At 37.4% G+C, this 20,046-nt stretch overlaps 1 protein-coding gene across 3 annotated transcripts; it reads left to right on the top strand.

The window, feature by feature from the left end:
* The first annotated feature begins 2,733 nt into the window (after nt 1–2,733).
* znf217 (zinc finger protein 217) lies at nt 2,734–13,493 on the top strand. 3 transcript variants are annotated; one of them, XM_058763589.1, is made up of 6 exons: nt 2,734–2,829; nt 7,194–8,876; nt 9,248–9,370; nt 9,521–10,849; nt 11,595–11,715; nt 11,802–13,493. In XM_058763589.1, exons 2-5 carry the CDS (start codon nt 7,568–7,570, stop codon nt 11,702–11,704), a joined length of 2,871 nt encoding a protein of 956 aa, XP_058619572.1. In that variant the 5' UTR covers nt 2,734–2,829; nt 7,194–7,567; the 3' UTR covers nt 11,705–11,715; nt 11,802–13,493. The 3 variants fall into 3 exon arrangements, with proteins under 3 accessions (XP_058619572.1, XP_058619571.1, XP_058619570.1); XM_058763588.1 differs by lacking the exon at nt 2,734–2,829 and adding an exon at nt 2,837–3,020; XM_058763587.1 differs by lacking the exon at nt 2,734–2,829 and adding an exon at nt 2,837–3,007.
* The last annotated feature ends 6,553 nt before the right edge of the window (nt 13,494–20,046 follow it).

The raw sequence follows: 20,046 nt of genomic DNA on the forward strand, positions 1-20,046 counted from the left end.
ATCGAACTTAAAGACAAGAAGAGTTGAACTGGTGCAGAAGGACATCCAGCCTTCCATATTAAATGTACAGAATCTGTATAGAAGTTGTTGCATTGAGTTAAGTTGAAAGCACTTTTTATGTCTTGAAGGTCAGATTTTTTATGGCAATACAGAGGCTACGACAAACACATGAAGCTGACTTGTGTAGGTCTTTGTATTTGAGTAATTTCAATAACAAAGTTTCCCCAACTGAATGATTGCACAACTTAACAGTCGTGTGCTTTTCGCTTGAGGGTGTTTAAAGTACTTCTCACTTCTGATGAAGCATTACATCCCGACTACTCTCCTGTTCCAGTTACAATCAACATGGTTTCTGTGTCACAACAAATGCATGGTGCGTTAGCATTAAGCATTAAGAGTCATAACAACTATTATTCTGTATAGAACACAACTATAAATATCATTTCCCTGTATGATTGATTGTTCTACAAAACATTTATATGTCAAAGTTCATGCAACCCACAAGTTTTACTTGCTTATTTGAATACAGATGCATAATGGTGCTCTTCTTCCATATTTGCTTGAATAATGAGATCTTTAGTTTTAAACATGCTTTATAATTCTGACTTTTAACTATTAAAGTAACAGTAACAAACCCTGATCTTTACATTCATGTGTTTTCTTGTGTGTCTCTTCCCCTCCCCCCACCCTACATGAAGTGTGTGTGTGTGTGTGTGTGTGTATGTGTGTGTGAAAGAGAGAAAGTTGAGGGAAGCAGTGTAGGGGACGTGATAGGTATCTGCTCTCTCAAATAACAGCCAAATTTCCTGCAGTTTCATGCAGTTGCAAAATAGAAACGATTCAATGCTTATCTGTGTTTGCGGAAGAAATAATGAATGGAATGGTTTAGGGAGGAGAGAAAGCAACTTTGTCCACTTCTATTCTGCACGGCGACAGCTAAATGCAGAAACTAAGACTTTAAACACAAGTTTTTAGGACAATGTCATCATGAACTGGAATATGTTTGCACTCATTCGGTACAAAAGGCTGCAGGATAAAAGCAATGCATTTTGTTGTGCATCATTTCCAGTCAACTTATGCCATTTTATGCAAATTTAACAGTGAGTTTTAGAAAGCATGAAATACTACCTTAGCAAAACATGCTTAAAATGCGCTTTCCACCATTGAATATGATTAAACATAATACATCTTGATGTGGTGTAAATGTTAATGACTTTTGAACATTTAGGCTACTACATAAACTAGCGTTAAAGTGTGTTTTAAGAGAGTTTATTTTCTAAAATGAATTATGCTTGGTTTAAACTGAAAATACTTATTAGCCTAACTAATGTAAACATTTAATTATTATGGTAGTTCGTGGTTTGAATATAAAATAAAGATGATCTTTTATAAAACGTGTGTTTTGTAACTTTTTGTGAACATATTTACGTTATTATCCTTCACTTCGCCTAGATACATACGGGTACCAGCTGCAGGTCGTGGTTTATGAAGGGGCATTTGTTTACAATGCGGGATAAAAAGACTACTAAATACTTAGTGTTAACTTCCTTTTCATTACTACTAACGGAAGCCATCCTCACACGTCAGAGTCTGTGCATAACTCTCATACCCCAGATCATAATAAGCAACATCCGTAAACCACAACTCCACTGTAACAATCTAGATGAAGAATAGTTGAGAGGGTCATGTGATCAGAGGTGCGCGAGTCGCGACGCTCCACAGAACGCCGTGGGTTACGTGAACGGTTCTTTTGAACAGTTCATCGAAGCAATTCAGTGATTCTTTTACGTGAGGCCGTTATTACGTCACCACGTCGTGGTCCTGCGATGTCCCAGGCAGCGTGGCACACTATGCTCTTGACGGTTTCAATAAAGCCATATTTTTGTTTAAAACATTTTTCATTAGTTTAATGTTTACCAGAACAGTTTGGTTCAGCCATCATTCAGCTCATATAAACAATTCATTCAGAGCCTATACTTAACAATATACTTAATACTTATGCAATCACATTTCACAACTCCTCCAGGGTAACTTTTGTATGTTTTAATAAAACCAAATTCGATACAACTGTTATAAACATACTTCCGGTGCATTTTATTTTAAAACATTTTGCTATTTTGATATGGTGTTTTAATTAAGGTTTTTGTTCGTTACGAGTCGAACAAAACTAAAGTAACACGATATGAGTTAAGTAACCGTTGTGATTGATTCATAAGTGTTTCGATTCTCTAAAAAGAACGGGATCATACGAGTCACTTGTTCATAGGAATCAAACTACGCCGTTGACGCTTTATTTATTTGATTCACTAAAATGAACCGACTCATTAGAGTGATTCATTTGATAATCACGCTACATTTCGGGCTACGTGTTTTTGATTCACCTTAGCCAAATTTCATGTACACAAACAAAAATTTGCTGGCTCCTAACCTTTTTTTTTTTTTTCTTTCTTTATTCAGAGTTGACTTAGACAAGTATATGGAAACTATCTGTATTTAATATAAACTGTATTTCTTTATTCATCCTTTGTGTCTTCTTAAGACATACATTTATTACTTTGTTGTTGTTTACCCTGGCTGGTTGCATGTACTTGTTTTCTCTGTCCTTTTTCTTTTCTTTGCTTTATTTTGTCTCTGTATGTAATTATCTGTATGTGACATACTGTTTCATTAAAAAAAAAAAAAAAAAACCAAACAAACGTGTTTTTGATTCTCCGGTTTCGCGAACCAGTTCAAATGATTCATTGCAAAGATCCGACTCAACTGTGCGTTACGAATCGGACATCCACGGGAGCGCGCCCTCTCTCTCTCTCTGAACGCAACAGCTGCATAGTGAGTGATTTGCAAACATTGAAAGCAAGGCATTTCGTCCGGCTAACAATTGGCTAACTCAGCTAATCAGATTTCCAGAAAGAAAGAAGCTACCAAACTAACACCCCATATATATTAATAGTTACTATAGCGATTGTTGGCACACAATAAGAATACCTGACGAAGTCTGAACATAATGGTAGGTATGGAGGGTGAGTTCCTTATTTTCAATATCACTCATCGCTAGCGTGTCGTTAGCCAAATTTCTATTATCAGCACGAGCACAGGTTGATCTAACCTCACCAAAGTTAACGAACTGAGACATATGTTTTAGTTTAACACAGATACTCTGTTATATGAAACGAGATAGAAGAGGATGATAAAGTTGGTTTCTTTTTTTGTTATGCAGGAACTGCATTAAGATCTTTTGATGTTCTTCCTTAACTTGAAAGGGGAAAGAATAGAAAACAACTTGAGAAAAGTTTCAGCCATCCCCCAAAAACAAAGTCATAAAGTTGTTTTTTGATATCAGCCCTGTTATTTCACACAATAATAGCTTTTGATGCAGCCATTGCAAAACAAGTTATTCTAATAGCTACAAAGAAGAAGGAACTTTTGTGTAAGTCTGGTCTGGTTTGTCATAATTATGATTTTATTTTATTCTTTTTGGTTGAATATCTATTCCGGTTTGTTTTTATTGTTTCTTTCATCCAACTATGTTGATGGTTTTAAGATAAGTAATTTATTTAAATTAATTTAACTTCTACTTGACCATCTAGTGATCTCATTGTTCTATAGTAAAAACAACTTAACTGTAGTTAGGGAGGAGTTTTGTATCACGTTCCAAAAAGAGAGCAAAAAAAAAAAAAAGAAAAGAAAAAAGAGGACATGCAGGTATATTGGCGAGGTATGTAGTAAAATAACTACTAAAGCTGCTGATCAAGTTAGAATGATCACGTGTCAGGAAATTACAGCCACATTAAAGACACGCTTCCACACACGAGGCATTACTATCTATATAAATTATGATTTTGTTTATAAGGCGCGTCGTTTGCATAGTTTCTATTATGTTTTTGAAAAACCGATACTTTTAAACGTTGCATTATAACGTCAGTAACCGTCGTTTTAATTAACAGCCGTCGCCACATCTCTCCACTTGTGCTCGACAGTTGTGCCCAGGAGTAGTATTGTTTGAATACCCTGTTTTACACACCATATGTATGTGTGTATGTATGTATGTGTGTATGTGTGTGTGTGTGTGTGTGTGTATATATGTATGTCTGTATATGTGTGTGTGTATATATGTAACTGTTTTTCTATTCAGGTGGGGACTTAAACCTGAATACACACAGACTCATGGGGACTTGTGTCACGGTGGGGACCTAAATTGAGGTCTCCACGGGTAAACAAGCTAAAAAATCACACAGAATGATGTTTTTTGAAAATCTAAAAATGCCTGTAGTTTCCTGTAAGGGGTAGGTTTAGGTGTAGGGCAATAGAATATACGGTCTGTACAGTAGAAAAAGCATTACGCCTATGGAGAGTCCCCACAAGGATGGCAAACCAGACGTGTGTGTGTGTGTATTTATATGTGTGTGTACTTGTACAGCTATCTTTGTGAGGGCCGGTTTGAGTTTTAGACCATCGGAGTGAGGACAGTCTTGTAAAGTGAGGACATTTTGGCCGGTCCTCGCTTTCTGGGACCCCTTTAAAGGCCTGTTTGAGGGTCAAGACTTTGTTTTAGGGGTCAGGTTATAATTGGGTAAAGGGTAGGTTTAGGGTAAGGGTTTGGGTGAGGCACTTAGTCCTGAAGGTTAGGGTAAGGAGCTAGAGATTGCATTGTCAATGTATGTCCTCACAAAGATAGCTATACAGAGCTGTGAGTATGTGTGTGTATGTGTGTATATATATGTATATGTGTGTACATATGTGTGTGTTTGATATAGACATCATATGTAATATAGACTTTATGCATATAATGTTTTATTCAGTTTTGAGCTTTTCCTGAGATAATTACTGAGTGGCGGGTGTGTGTTTCTCACATACTGTTTTTCTGAAGTTATAATAACCTGTTTTTCACTTATTTGCATGAGCCATTTATTGTTCTATAAGACAATTACTACAAGTGTAACTGACTCTTTTAAGAACTTCTGTTGAGAAATTTGGATGGTTTGGGGGCCAACAAACATGCTATTCTTGTGAACAGGTTGCATGGCAAAGCCCAAACAAAAGAGTAAGACAAACACCAGCTGGTCTCTAGCTGTTTCTTCAGCATGTCAACTAACCGTGTTTTAGGCTATTATAATGACTCGAGCATAGGTGGGGCCATTAACTTTGTCATTTTGTACTATTTAGGTTCTAAATAGAACTTTTCTGCATTTGAAAGTAAATGGCTTTGCTCAGGATTACTTTGTGATTACTATCTGAAGGACTTTGAGAAGCAAAATTGTTGAAATCAGTATGGCAAGGCCTGTCATTAGAGTATGTCTGCATAATGTAAAATAATTCACAGATTGTTTTGTTTCTTTTTCACTTGCTTTTTTTTCTTTTAACAGTGGTTATACGGTAGATAACTGATGTGCTAAAGCTTCCTTTTCAGCCTCCGTTTCTGTCTTTTTTTCCATCTTCAGCCACGGTTTCTCTTTTTTTAGTGCCTTACATTAGCAAAGCCTATTTTTATGTTGTGTTTCCCTAAAAGTAAGTTTAACTAGTTGTATGTAGGGAACAGCAGGAGATTGTTGACATTTCATGACTGATTCTTTTTTTCTTTTGTATTTAAGGCACTACTTTGTAGTGTAAATAAGCACTTGTGTGTGTGCAGTTTAGAACTGATTGGCAAGATGCCTGAAACTTCGCATTTAGGCTTGAATAAGAGTGTAGTATGTTCATCTTGGGTGTTATATAATATCCTAAAAAAAAGATAAATGCCGTTCCTCATTTATTGGCTTGTTTCAGCATGGAAGAAAGGCTAAAAGGTTGCAGAACAATGCTGTGACTCCACCTTAGATCTCATGAGTGAGGTTTCACAGATATTGTGAAGGACACCGCTGTAGATAGGCATACGACTCTGGCTTCCTGTTGCCTCAGTAATGCATCTAAAGAACGGCATTTCGTCAGTTTTGTCCCTGAAAAACTTTCTAAAAGATCTGAATTTGGGTTTTCCCTACTTGTGTAAATGTACCAATACAGAACAGTTGAAGTCAGATCTATGTGTAATTTATTAGATCTTAGACAATGCTTTTCTTTTTTGTGACGCACATATTCACTGAAATTATACTGTCAGTAGGCACTTGGGCACTATGTATGTATGTATGCATATATATATATATATACTGTCCTGCATTGTGATTCTCTTATTAGTTAATTCTAACAGTGGTTTGCATAGTTTTTATAATTTACCTAAACAAAGACAAATTACATCAAAAGAATTGGACAAATGCTAGTTGCAAGTGTTTAAAGCTATAAAAAGGCTGCTTAGTTTTATAATATATTATTATAATGTATTGTTCATGCAGTTCTTTATGCCCACTTATTAATTTAGATTGCTACGTGGATATTTGTACAATTGATTTGTCACTCTGCTGCACCTTTAATATGAACAAGTGAAATAAAAAAGTTGATTAAAAATTGTGAAGAATAAAGAAAGAGATTTTTTGCAGCATATAAAACATACAAGTCACAGCATCCCTTATAAACTTGTGTATCTTTTAACCTTAAATCTTATTAAAACATGTCTTCGTCATGGTGCAGCGACATTCCCAGTGGAACAACTTAGCAAAGACAACTTTTCTCAAGGGCACAATTATTATAGAATACCACAGTACTCTCAACAACCCTTTAGCTGCTGGTTTATTCCCAATTCAGATACTTTGGGGTCAAAACCTTTGGATGTTAGCCCCAGATCTTTAACCACAAGGTTACTATTGTGTTTTACCCAGTCTATGTTACCTTAAATAATGATATATATATATATATATATATTCATTCTAAATTAAAATGATGGCTGCTAACAAGAAAATGTTGAATGTTTGCCTCTATTTTAGAAATGAGCTTAGATTATTGCTTGCTCTGTATTTAATCCAATTTTGATAAGCTACATTTGCTGCAACTGCTGCAGTGTACTTAAAACAACTTTTCTTTTGTCTCCAGTTTACTTTAGAAACTTAAGTAAAATATCAAACTTGGAGCCCTGTGTGGTTGCTAATCTTTTTTTTAACGATCCATGTGACAGATCATGTTTCATCTTAAGTAACAGTACAAAAGAGATGAGCACTTGTTTTCTCTCCCCCATTAATTTAATCATCTGTATTTGTAAGTGTAGTCCTGAGTTGATTACATTCCCCAGAACTGGCCACACCTGACTTTGTCTTTTTCTTTCATTTCAGGTTTTGCCTGTCAGGACAATTCCTCTGTGTGAATCACAAGAAATCAACTGATCAAGTTCATGCTCCATTACCTGGCAGTGACTGGCAAGCCTCGACTGCTTCTCTTGTACAGGATGGATCATACGGGTTTACTGAAACTCTTAGCATACGTACTGTGCTGAAATTTAAAAAGTCTCTTTGGAAGATTTGGCAAGTTCCATGGAAGTGTTAAGAGTTATTTGATATTGTGTAATCTAATGCATGATGTCCTTCATAAGTATTTCAAATGAATGACTCTTTTCACATGTCTCATAACATTCAACATATTGTTTCATACAAGCTTGTTTCAACTGAAACTAAAAAAGAAAGAAATACCCAAGTAAATTCCTGCTGACATGCCTACCCACCCATTGATCCCATATGTGGAAAGTCCTGATGGACTAGGTTATGACATTCTCAGCCACAGCAGTGCAAGCATGCCTGGTACTGGATCTAGCATGACACCCCACACCAGCGTGGTGGAAAAACTAGACACGCTGGCAGAAAGTAGCCTACCTCTAGACTGCATGTTTTGTGAGGAGACTTTCCTGCATCAGGAAGACCTGGGACCACACCTTCTTTCCCAGCATCCCACAACATTCCACGCTCCCGCAGTGTTGCGCGTGGAAGCAGAATTCTTAACTCCCAGCGAAAGGGCACGTTCTAAGACCTGCCCAGCTGTGGAAAAGAATGAGGAGCTCTGTTGCGTTGTGTGCGGCCAGGCCGTCGCAGATGCGACAGAGCTGGAAACGCACATGCGGAAACACAAGGACTCTTTCACGTACTGCTGCGGCCTCTGTGGACGTCGTTTCAAAGAGCCGTGGTTCCTAAAGAACCACATGAGAACCCATGGTGGAAAGGCTAAAAACAAAAACCAGGACCTGGAGATCCCTGCCACCGTTAATGATGTCATCCAAGACCAAAATCCATCACTTGTGGTCACGTCGTACAAAATGTGCATGGTATGCGGCTTCTTTTTCCTGAACAAGGAAGTTCTGGCTGAGCACAGCAAGGTCCACAATCGTGAACTGGAAGTTGATGAGAACGTCTCCTCCGATAGCCAACCTGCTGAGGAGGTTCCTGTATCTCAGATGGCATTTTTGCAGACCCTACAGTTGCATCCTTCGGGTGCGAGAGAAGAAGCTGAACGGAGTCACCCATCTGGCCGCTGGATATCCCAACTTGATCCTTTCAACACCTACCAGGCTTGGCAGTTGGCCACCAGGGGCAAGATCGCAGCAGGTCCGAACTTGGCCAAGGAGCTCAATGCCGACTCCAACTCTGACAACGAGGACTCTGGTTCTGAAAAAGAGGAACTAGGGGCCATTTGGGCTTCTGGTGGTGGAGATAAACCCAGACGAGGCCTGAGAAATGAACTCAAGCCTAGCGAGACTCCTTCCCCATCACCTGAGCAAAAAGGTCTGATTCGTAAAGACAAGCCAACAAACTGCGAAGAGTGCGGCAAGATCTTCCGGACGTACCATCAGTTGGTCCTCCATTCTAGAATACACAAGAAGGAACGAGGGGGAGCAGAGAGTCCCACCACACCTGTAGACGGGAGGGCCCAAAGCGTAGGCTCTTGTAGTAGTTCATCTCTCGACCGAGCAGAGGAGTACTCAGAGGATGGCTCCGAAGAGGGAGTGCCAGTTGACGCCTTTAATCCAGGTATTATTATCCAAGTGCTTGGTGTTGTTTTCACTTTTCTATTAGTTCTTAATTGCTCGGTAAAACAACTTACCGTCATCTGTCAGAAGTTCATCCACAGAGTGCTCAAGATTGTAATCATCTTTTCGAATTATGTACACCATAATTACCCAGAAATGTACACTCTTCACTACAAAAAAAAGCTACTTCTGTCTCAAGGGTTCAATTGCAGAACTTGGGTGCAGTCCTTAGGGCTCCCTCTGCTGGTCAAAGAAAACTCATCCATACTTGACTTAAGGACATTCTGTAGTGCGGCTTGCAGTTTTAAATTTCTATTCTGGCATTCCATATGTCATTTAAGGCTAAACCAAAACATGTCACTTTTCCTACAGAAAAAATTGAGGAAGGATCGGGAAAAATGAAGCTGAAAATTCTTGCTCCAAGAAAATGCAGTTACTGTGGCAAGACTTTCCGCTCGAACTATTACCTCAATATTCATCTCAGGACACATACTGGTTAGTTCTTTTGGATAGTTGTATTGTCTTTTTACATTGTATTGGGTCTAATTTTTTTACTGTCCCCAATGGCTTGTATTAAAGGATGAATGTAGTTTGGCTATTTTTTTGTCTTATGTAAACATTGACGTCTCTCTTGTCATTTCACAGGTGAAAAACCATATAAATGTGAATACTGTGACTATGCCGCAGCACAGAAAACGTCTTTGAGGTACCATCTAGACAGACGTCACAAGGACAAACCTTTCACAGAAATCCCGAACATTCCTGCAACACCGTCTGCTAGAAATATCATCAAGGCCATTGAACCTCCCAAGAATGTAGATGACAAACAAGCCTTAAAACCAGCCAAACAGTGGCTTGCTCCTAAACCTTTGCCTGCCAGTGTTAAACATGAACCAAGCATGAGCCAAGCCGTTATTAACAGCACAAATCCTTCCATTCAAGTCAAGAAAGAGTATGTTAGTGCTCCCGTCGCAGCTCCTTACACCCCTGTGGGTGAGGTCAACAAAAAATACCCGTTACCGGTAAACCCGAAGATGGAGGAGGAGGCGGCTACCGAAGCACCTTTGAATTTGTCTCTCAAAGTGCCACTTCCTGTATCTTCTACCTCAGTACCCAGAAACCTGTTACCAACTAACACATGTACCTCTTGCTCCTATGAAACCCTGTACCCTGAGGTTCTCTTGATGCATAAAAAGCTCATCCACAAGGAGAAGTTGGATGTCAAGAAGAATGGATACAGGGGACCTCAGAAACAGAAACGGTACACTGGTTGCCCGCCGGCTCTTGAGGGCAAAGACGTCACTCCTTTGCCCCACATCAACAGCAAGCATCCCCGTCGGACCAAATCCCCACTGCGGCAACCGGAAAAACTTGGGGAGAAGCTTCCGAAACAGCCTCAGATGTCTAAGATTTCTCCTGCGAAGGAGCGCTGGAGAGATCAGCACCAGGAGGGCCAACGGGGCAGGGAATCGGATGCAACCAGCTCGCTTTCTAGAATCTCAGAGCAAGAATCTAGCAGAAAATTAAACGTGCCATTGGTAATCGATCGAGAGTTTTCCAAGCAGAGGCCTGGCCTAGATCATGAGATGAATCAGAGGGCAAGCTTGGGCAAAAACGGAATTGTTTGGCCCACAGATCCAGCTAGACTTTGCCTTTCAGACCGTTTCCGAAACTTGAAGCAAACGGACGTCAGTGAACCCTCTAGCAAGAGACACAAGTCCGTTGAGCCTCTACATACTGCATCTGGACGGCTCGGAGAGGATTTCAACCGGATCATGCCTTCCGGCAGAAATGCGAAAATCTCGTTGCAGGCGAACTCGGTTAAGGCTACTCCCACTCCGTCTCCCAACAGCATGCAGGCTGACTGGAATGTCATCAACCTGCTCCGCAACTACACACCCAACAACCTGGCCTCGCTCTATCACCCCGCTGCTGCAGGCTCCAGCCACGCTGTCATGGCCTCGCCTGTCACTGGTGAGTATTTACAATATGTTTGTCAGCAATTGGTCATTGGGTAAAAAAATTGGCTTTTACATACTTGAAGATAAGCATGACGAATTTTCTTATTTAGTTGTCTTATTTCAATTTGTTTTTCAAAATATAATACTATACTGGTAAACTGGCATATATAGGCAAATCTCACAAACAGTTTCAATCCTATTATTAAAAAGTGTTTTCTCTATCTCTATAATTAATTTATAGCTCTATAATGTTTTCATAGAGAATTACATTAAGTAATTGGTTGGAAAAAAGGTTGGAATGTGATGCACAGTCTATAAAATGATTATATTAATTAGTAATTATTGTATTAAAATATTTTATAAATATACAATAGTTATATACATTTAGTTATGTACATACGTTTTCAGGATTGGTTTTGTTGCATTGAGACGTTTGTCATGTCAGTTTTTCATTATCATACCCTCATTTTTCATTATCAATATGCATTGACATTTTACTTTTTTTTTTTTTTAAATGAATAGCAAACATTGCAAACAAAACAGCAAATTGCATATATATATATATAAAAGTGTGTGTGCGTATGTATCTTTCTTTCGGTGTTAAAATAACATTTCAATAATTTTTCCTTTACAAAAATGCAAGAATTATTTAAGTTTTAAGACTTCACCATTGCCTCTTAAATGGTCTTGGCAGTTGTTTAGTGAGGAGATGTCCTGGGATCATAACTGAACTCTACCCCATATGTTCCTCTTTTTAGGGAGCAGGTCCTTGATCTTCCCTCACTACTCCACTAGTATGACTCAGAGGAGAATTCAAACCAGCCCTCTGAGTAACGAACGCTGTGGACCTTCAGATAAGAACTCTTAGACCTGTCTGGGGTAAATGTCTTCAAATGTCCTCTCTCTCATTTCACAGGTATTGCATTGTGGTTTATGTAGCTAATCGCACTGTTTCTCCCCTGCAGCTTCAAAATGCGGTGGGGTCCTCAGTTTTGAGGAAGGTTTAACCAATTTGATGTTGCTCACTGTTCTTCAGACACTACCGCCGAAAGGTTTGACGTGTTGGAAGGATGTACTGTGTGGATATGGGCCTCGGGCTCTGCTCTAGCCTTGGCTGCAAGGCAGAATGAACTTGGACTGCAGCCTTGAACAGTGTTGTTTTGATTCAATTTGCATTCCATTATGGCAATAGATTCATCTGCGGTGCACTTAACACGAAGCTGAACGTCAGACGCACTCCGTGCATGACAGTTGACTTGTGAATCTGTTGTGGGTCGCTGGTTTTATGACGGCCTAAATACTAATCAAACCACAAGCCCAGCAAGTGCCTCCATTACGTTTTATTAAAAGCCTAAATGCACGAGTGGACGGCACTGACCAAATAAACAAAGAGGGCCGCTGTGTTTTTTGCTTCCCTCTAATTGTGTCTGTATTGTTAATGTTTAACATCTCTTTTGCAGGTCAACTTTATGCTATGCACAGAACGGGATCATTTCCGAATTAGAAACTTTCTAATTTGTACAAAAACTAGCTGCTGTTACTGTCTCGGATGCGAGACTTCTGAAGCAATGGTGACGTACTGTGTGCTGTTGTGTAGGTACATTTAAAAGTAAAGTAAAATAAGTAAATGCAGGGACTGCGTGGAACCTCTTTCACTGTGACAAAGACATTCAACGGGATCCTCAGGATTGATGAAAAACATAACTGTGATTTTGCGCCTCCACTGCTGAGCAGTTTCCGCCAAATGTGTGGTGAGCATTTTTGATGTGATTGTTTTCATACACAAGAATGGTTTTGTTATTGTCTTTTTTTTTTCTTTCTTTCTTTTTTTTACTTGAGTGTATATTTATTTTCAGGCAAGTGTGTTGCTTTATTAGTTTGTATGTGGAACGGTGGCTAAAGCTCGTCATGGTTTCTGTTACTGTCTGCGTTCAGTATACTAACTCTGAAGATGTTTGGAGAGTTAACTTATTTTGTAATATATATATATATAAGGGGCTTTCATGAGCTGAAGCAAATGCATCAAATTTTCATTGATGATCAACTTGAAGCGTTTTATTTTTTTCGTTTGCTTTATACCACAATGATGAATCGCCCCTTATTTAGTTTTTTTGTGAGTCGTAGATCAGTTAGGCTGAGTGATAATGGATTTCTATTCGACTTTGGTCAGAAACCAATGCTGCTTCATGCTAAACGCAGGTTCGATCTGGTTTTTGTCCTAGCTCCCGCTCAGTATTTTGACTCTTAAACACACCGAATTGGGTTTGTGTAGGTAGTTTGGCTTAGGATGTAGTGGCCACCATGTGTAAATTTGTTTTTAGTTGTGCTCCTTTTTCTCTAGTGTCTATCTGTTTGCATTTTTACTTTTTCTTTTGCACTTTCACTAATGACTTTCCATTTAGAGTTCCTTTCTTGTGGTCAGGTTGTGCAAAAATTATGAAGCCAAGATGCTTTTTCTCCCCTCTCTTCTCGTCCAATGTTTCATGAATGATGCTGTTGTTTTTGCTCTTTAACCCAATTTGTCATTTGGATTTCCAATCTTGTAACCCACCTTGTTATTAAGCCAGGTGTATTCCAGGGCTCAGGCCCTTTCTAGAGGCAGAATAAAGCAGTTGTGCAAACTGGAAGAAATGTCAGGGTGTCTGTTTTTCATTTTCATCTGTGGAAGGTGAGTATTTTGTTTTTGATCTTGACTGTGGATGTTTATTATATAATTAAACATGTCATATGCTTAAAATTTGCTCTCATTGTTAGTCACACTGTATAGTATCGACAAACTGCTAGTGAAATGGGTAGTCTTTTTTATGACGTTCTAATGAAGATTGAGACCAATGAAAATGATCATGCATTTGTGTGTAGCTTTCATGATGTTTAGATGTTCACCCCTCTTGACTTTTAGAAAGAATATTTACTTATTTTAATTTGTGATGTAAATTTTACAAAGAAATATTTGATCATGTTTCACCCCCAGAAGGAAAAAAAATATGGCAACACCTTGCAATAAGATCTCATTTGTTAACATTGGTTAATGCGTTAACGAACATGAACTAATAATGAGCTATACAGTTTTTGAGGCAGTTATTAACCTTTGTTATTGTTATTTAATAAAATGTTTTATTTTTGTTAGTTCACAGTGCATTAACTTTTGATAATGTATTCTTAAATGTTGAGACCAAGATTAAAGGCTGTAGTTCAGGTTAACTAATGTTAACAAATGGAATCTTGTGGTAAAGTATTATGTATTATAATTAATATAATTTTTTTTTAGAATTTTCCATTATCATTTATATATGCATATATTTATATATGCACATTATAGGGAAGGCAAATTTATTTATATAGCACATTTCATACACAATGGTAATTCATAGTGCTTTACATAAAAGTAAAATAATCGCCCCAATAAAACGGAATTTAAAAAAATTGATTTAAAATGGTTAAAAATAGGAAGTAATTATATATAAAATACAGTGCAGTCAGTTGGGACGTAGCACAGTGCTCATTCAACAAATGCACAGCTAAACAGATGAGTTTCGAGTCTGGATTTAAATGTGGCTAATGTTTTAGCACATCTGATCTCTTCTGGAAGCTGGTTCCAACTGCGGGCAGCATAATAGCTAAAAGCGGACTCCCTTGTTTTGTGTGAACCCTTGGTATTTCTAAATGACTTGATTCTAATGATCTGAGTGGTCTGTTAGGTTTATATTCAGTGAGCATATCTGCAATGTATTTAGGTCCTAGGCCATTGAGTGATTTATAAATGAGTAAAAGTACTTTTAAAATCAATCCTAAATGTAACTGGAAGCCAGTGTAAGGACCTGAGGACTGGTGTGATATGCTCAGATTTTCTGGTTCTAGTCAGAATCCTGGCAGCAGCGTTCTGGATGAGCTGCAGCTGTCTAATGGTCTTCTTTGGAAGGCCAGTGAGGAGACCATTACAATAATCCACCCTGCTGGTGATAAAGGCATGAACAAGTTTCTCCAAGTCTTGACTGGAAACAAAACATCTAATTCTTGCAATGTTTTTGAGATGATAGTATGCTGATTTAGTTACTGCTTTGACATGACTACTGAAACTAAGGTCTGTCTCCAGAATCACCCCAAGATTTTTGACCTGATTGTTAGTTGTTTGACACCTAGAGTCAAGGTATGCTTTTACCTTGAGAACATCATCTTTGTCTCCAAATGCAATGACTTCACTTTTCTCCTTGTTTAACTGAAGAAAGTTCTGGCACATCCAACTGTTAATTTCATCAATGCATTGGCAGAGGGAGTCAATGGGGCTGTAGTCATTTGGAGATAAGGCTAGGTAAATCTGGGTATCATCAGCATAGCTGTGATAGGCAATTTGGTTCGTTCTCATTGTTTGACTGGGAGCATATACGCTCTAAACAAGAGCGGTGCAAGAATTGAGCTTTGTGGGACTCCGCATGTCATGGACGTCCACTTAGACTTATGCTCTCCTATACTCTCAAAATAACCTCTCCCTTCTAAGTATGACCTGAACCATTTGAGTACTATCCCAGAAAGCCAGACCCAGTTTTCCAGTCTCTCTAGAAGTATGTTATGATCAACAGTGTCAAACGCAGCACTAAGATCTAGTAGTACCAAAACTGATATTTTGCCAGAATCAGAATTAAAGCGAATATCATTTATTATCTTAATGAGTGCTGTCTCTGTGCTGTGATGCGCTCGGAAACCAGATTGAAAATTGTCCAGGTATCCATTTGAGTTTAAGTATTTGTTTAGCTGATTAAAACTACCTTTTCAATAATCTTACCTATAAAAGGAAGATTTGATATTGGTCTATAGTTGCTCAATATGGTGTTATCAAGATTGCGCTTTTTCAGAAAGGGCTTAACAACTGCAGTTTTCAGGGAGTTTGGAAAAGTCCCAGAAAGAAGTGAGGCGTTCACCACTTCTAAGAGATCTGCTTCTAAACAGTTAAGCACACTTTTAAAAAAGACGTGGAAGTGTCAGTACAGCACCTTAAATTGTCAACCTGTTTATTTCTTCCAAAATTTTGCTGTCAATGCATTCAAAAACAGACATAGTAAATTATTTTTGAAATTGCGGTTAAATCTGTCTGACCTCTGCATAACTTGAGGATGTGCTACTCGCCTTTCTGATATTATTGATCTTCTCGGAAAAGAAGCAAACTCATTGCATTTGGGGTTTGTCAGTCTCTCAACAGTAGCAAAAAAGAGTGCAAATGTTGTTTCAGTTACTGTTTATAAGGTTTGAGAAGGTCTGTCTAGCTGTGGCTAGTTCCACATTGAAAGCATGAAGGCTGTCTTTATAGATGCTATAGTGAATTTCAAGTTTCGTTTTCCGCCACATCCGCTGATATATATAATTTATAATGCAAAAAAAAACTTTTTCATAATCTAATCAACAAATAAGCAAAGGGTATACTATATTGTTTATTTAAAATGGTTTGGCTTCGAATGCAAGTATTCAAATTCAACTAATTTTTTTTCCCCCCACTTTCTGTAAATGGTATATTTTTTTTCTTAGACCTACAAGTTCTTTGACCTATTTTACTGCTGAATCTCTGTTTGTTTCAGAAAATCCATCTGGGATCAAAAGTGTTTTTTCAGGTCAAGAACCAGACAGAACAGGGACCCTGTGGCCGGTTGCATAAACTGCTTAGACTAGTCTTAAAAGTTAGTCATAAGTTATGACCAGTCTTGAAGGGAAAAAAAAAAAAAAAGATTTACTAGCTTTTCAGACTAGACTAAGCTAATCATAACATTTTAAAGTCAGTAACAAGAAGGTAGAATGCTCTTGGCTGATTACGGCTTGGTTAACTACTAGCTGTTCAAACTAGTTCTTAAGTCACAGTCTTAATAGTGGCTATGTTTATGCAACTGGCCCCTGGTTACACTTTGTAGAAGAATCATATATTTATAATTTTACTTGATATATTTTAATTTAGTAAAGCCAATGATAGAACCTTTGAACAAATGCTTTTGTAACCAGTGTTGGGAAAAGTTACTTTTAAAAGTAATGCATTACAATATTGCTTTACTTTTTTAAAAGGTGCTAATGTCATTACTTGGTTTCATTTTATGGAAAGTAATACATTCTTACTTTTTCTCATCTGGCCTGGGCTGGCTTGCTTGTGTTCAATATAATAAAAGAAAAACAAATTATATTTATGAAGTCATTTCTGATCATTAGTATTATTCAATTGGATCACTGAGGGAAGGTCAGCAGCAAAGACACTGTAATAAAAATGGGATAACATGCATAAAGGATTAATTCTTGTATTGCAGGTTTGCGTAATATTCGTTTCACTGTTTTTATTAATTTTGAGGAACACTGAATCTGTTTTTGTGCAGGTGAGATGAGTAAATGCATGTACACTTATTCTAGAATAATAGTAAGCATCATGTTCATACAGCATACACAATGCCTCTGCACTTACTCCCGATTTCTCTCAACATGGCAACACAAGAGCTGTCAGTCAAGACAGGAAAACAAAGTAACTGGTGTTACTTATTTGAAAAAGTAATTCAGATATTTTCTTGTAAATTAAAAAGTAATGTTACTTTACTAGTTACTTGAAAAAAGTAATTTGATTACATAACTGGAATTAATACCACCAACTTTGTTTGTAACAATATTACACTTTTATCAATTTAAAATATCCTTGCTGAATAAAAGTATTAATTTCTTTCTAAATAAAGAAATTAAAACAAAAACGCACTGACCTGAAACTTTTGAATGATAGTATGTATTTTTACAAAATATTTCTATTTTGAATTCAAAAAATTGATGATAAATCAGCATATTAGAACGGTTTTTGAAGGATCATGTGACACTAAAAATTTAGCTTTGAGCACAGGAATAAATTACATTTTAAATATTACAATAAAAAAGTTATTTAAACTAAGAAGAATTCACAATATTACTGTTTTTACTCTATTTTTAATCAAATAAATGCAACCTTAATATTGCCAGGATTCCTATTTTTTTTTTCTATAAATATTTTATATTTTGAGCTCAAATATGTCCTGGAATTGTTCTTTACACTTATTTTGGAGCAACTGACTGGTATGTGTAGCAAACCGAAAATGTGACTTCACTAGCAGCACTCTAGAGGGCAGTGTGTACCAACATGTGAACAGCTGCCAGTGCAACCATGTGCTTTTGCTTCATTTGATACCGGGACACAATGAACTCTTCACACAAAGACATATTAGGCCTTATACAGATCAAATAATCATTCAGCGTTTTGGATATAAGATGACCACATTGCGTTGAATAACAATCTTCTGCATCTATCATTTGCGGCCCACACATTCTTATTAGACAGCCGTGCCTTAGTAATCGTTCGTTTGCTTTGTTCGTCTGCTAAACCTGGCCTGCTTGAAGTCTGTCAACAGCAAATTACAAAGGACAGTATCCAGCACATTAAACAGAGTCGTTCACCCCCTCCTTTTCTTTCTGACTACAGCACATCTGCTTGCTGTCTGCTCCCCAGGGCCAGCGCTGTGTAATCTATTGCATTAGCTCACATTAGTGCATATCGCCCATGGGTCTCGATAATCACAAACGCAAAATGAGCATTTCACTTAGTATCACCCTCACATGCCCCTCAAACAGAGGCCAGCGCGAGCATCTGGAAGGAAGTACAACCTCGGCTCGTGACACGCTTCCTGTTTTGCCTTAATCCCTCAAGTCTGATCCGAAGCGCAGTTTTCCGCCTCTCGAGGGTTTGATGTCAGGGCTGTAGCGCATAGAGCCGCTCGCTGTGTTTATTTGATGCTGCTGGTCTGCGGCGATCAGTAAACGTCTGGATCGAGCCTCATTACTGCTTGTGAAAGTTGGAAAGCGCACGGGCTTCTTGTAAATCATTGGCTGTGATGAGGGATTTTAGTGTTGCTTTAGCGGTGCTGAGGTTGTTTGGAGCAAGGAAAATGTTTTTTCAAGGCAAACACAACCACAGATTTGCAAAGAGGCCAGCAGCCACTTGCTCCAATCTTCAGTGCCGTAGTTTACTCCACAAATCAAAAGAAATTATATTTTGCATGAAGAAAATGCAAACTGTTCATTGAGAGGTTTTGTATTGTGACTTTATTTTAAAATCACCTCATTTCCTCCACAATTTGTTCCAGGTTGTCCCATTTAGGCCTACTGTTTTTTTTTTCTCAGTTTTTCCCTTTTATGTAAAAAATTATAATGTTTTTAGAGAGATTTTATGATACAATTTTAAGTGTTCATTATTTTAGTGTTAGTTAAAAGGATTTTCAGTTATGCTAATATACTTTTTTTTTTTTTTTTAATGAAACCAAAAAATCTGTCAGACATGATTATTTTAATTATTACAATTAATTATTCTAAGCATTACATTTAAAAAAAAAAAAAAAAAAAAAAATAAAATAATTTTAAGCAAGTTAATAACACAAAAAAAATAATTATAATGGTCCAAAAACTGATTTATTATTGTTGTTGTTGTTGTTTATTATTATTATGTACACACTAAAATTGGTGTAGAAACAATTTTCACTCAGAAATTGCTAGAAAATTTTACGAACAATTACAAAGAATCGGCAAGTATTATATAGAAAAACTGAAATAGTATTTTCTTTTAAAACATACTCCAACAACTTCAAAAATCATTGTATTTTTAAAAAAATATTTTATTTTTAAATTCTCATTCTTTCAGATATAATTGCAATGATATAACATTGAACTCAGCTCCTTTTATTGTAAAAAAAAAAAAAAAGAAAGCTTTTGCCTGCCAATATCAGTCATACTGGATTTTATTGAGACCTATTGATGGATGCAGCATTACACAGTTGCATTTTCAGTTGCAATGCTATTCTATTCACTGTCATGTTTGTCACCCATGATTCATTTATTTCACAATCAAAAGTGTCCAATAATTAGTGAGTTTGAGTAGTACTGTAAGTACCCTTTAAAAAGGTACTAATATGTTCATTTTAGGGATTTTAAAAGTACTAATATGTACTATTTAGGGGTAAATAAAGGTGGCAGCTTGTCCCCTTTTTTTTTCTCAGAGTGCATGAGTTTTACTACGATAACAACAACCGCATTTTATTTATGTGCAAAACTTTTGTGAAAAAGCTTGCTGCTCCTTTAAACGTTCTCTTAACTAACATTTTATAATGCACACATGCAATGCAGAGCAACTATTACAGCTCGCGCCGTCATCCCCTGCTGTTACAGCACAATAGTTAA

The sequence above is a fragment of the Onychostoma macrolepis genome, chromosome 23, assembly GCF_012432095.1.
Source record: "Onychostoma macrolepis isolate SWU-2019 chromosome 23, ASM1243209v1, whole genome shotgun sequence".
In the NCBI taxonomy this organism is placed as follows: Eukaryota; Metazoa; Chordata; class Actinopteri; order Cypriniformes; family Cyprinidae; genus Onychostoma; species Onychostoma macrolepis.

Coding starts and splice junctions, on each gene's coding strand:
- znf217 (XM_058763589.1), top strand. CDS start 7,568: ATGCCTACCCACCCATTGATCCCATATGTGGAAAGTCCTGATGGACTA. Junction 8,877..9,247: donor AGTTGACGCCTTTAATCCAG/GTATTATTATCC, acceptor CTTTTCCTACAG/AAAAAATTGAGGAAGGATCG. Junction 10,850..11,594: donor CATGGCCTCGCCTGTCACTG/GTGAGTATTTAC, acceptor TCCTCTTTTTAG/GGAGCAGGTCCTTGATCTTC.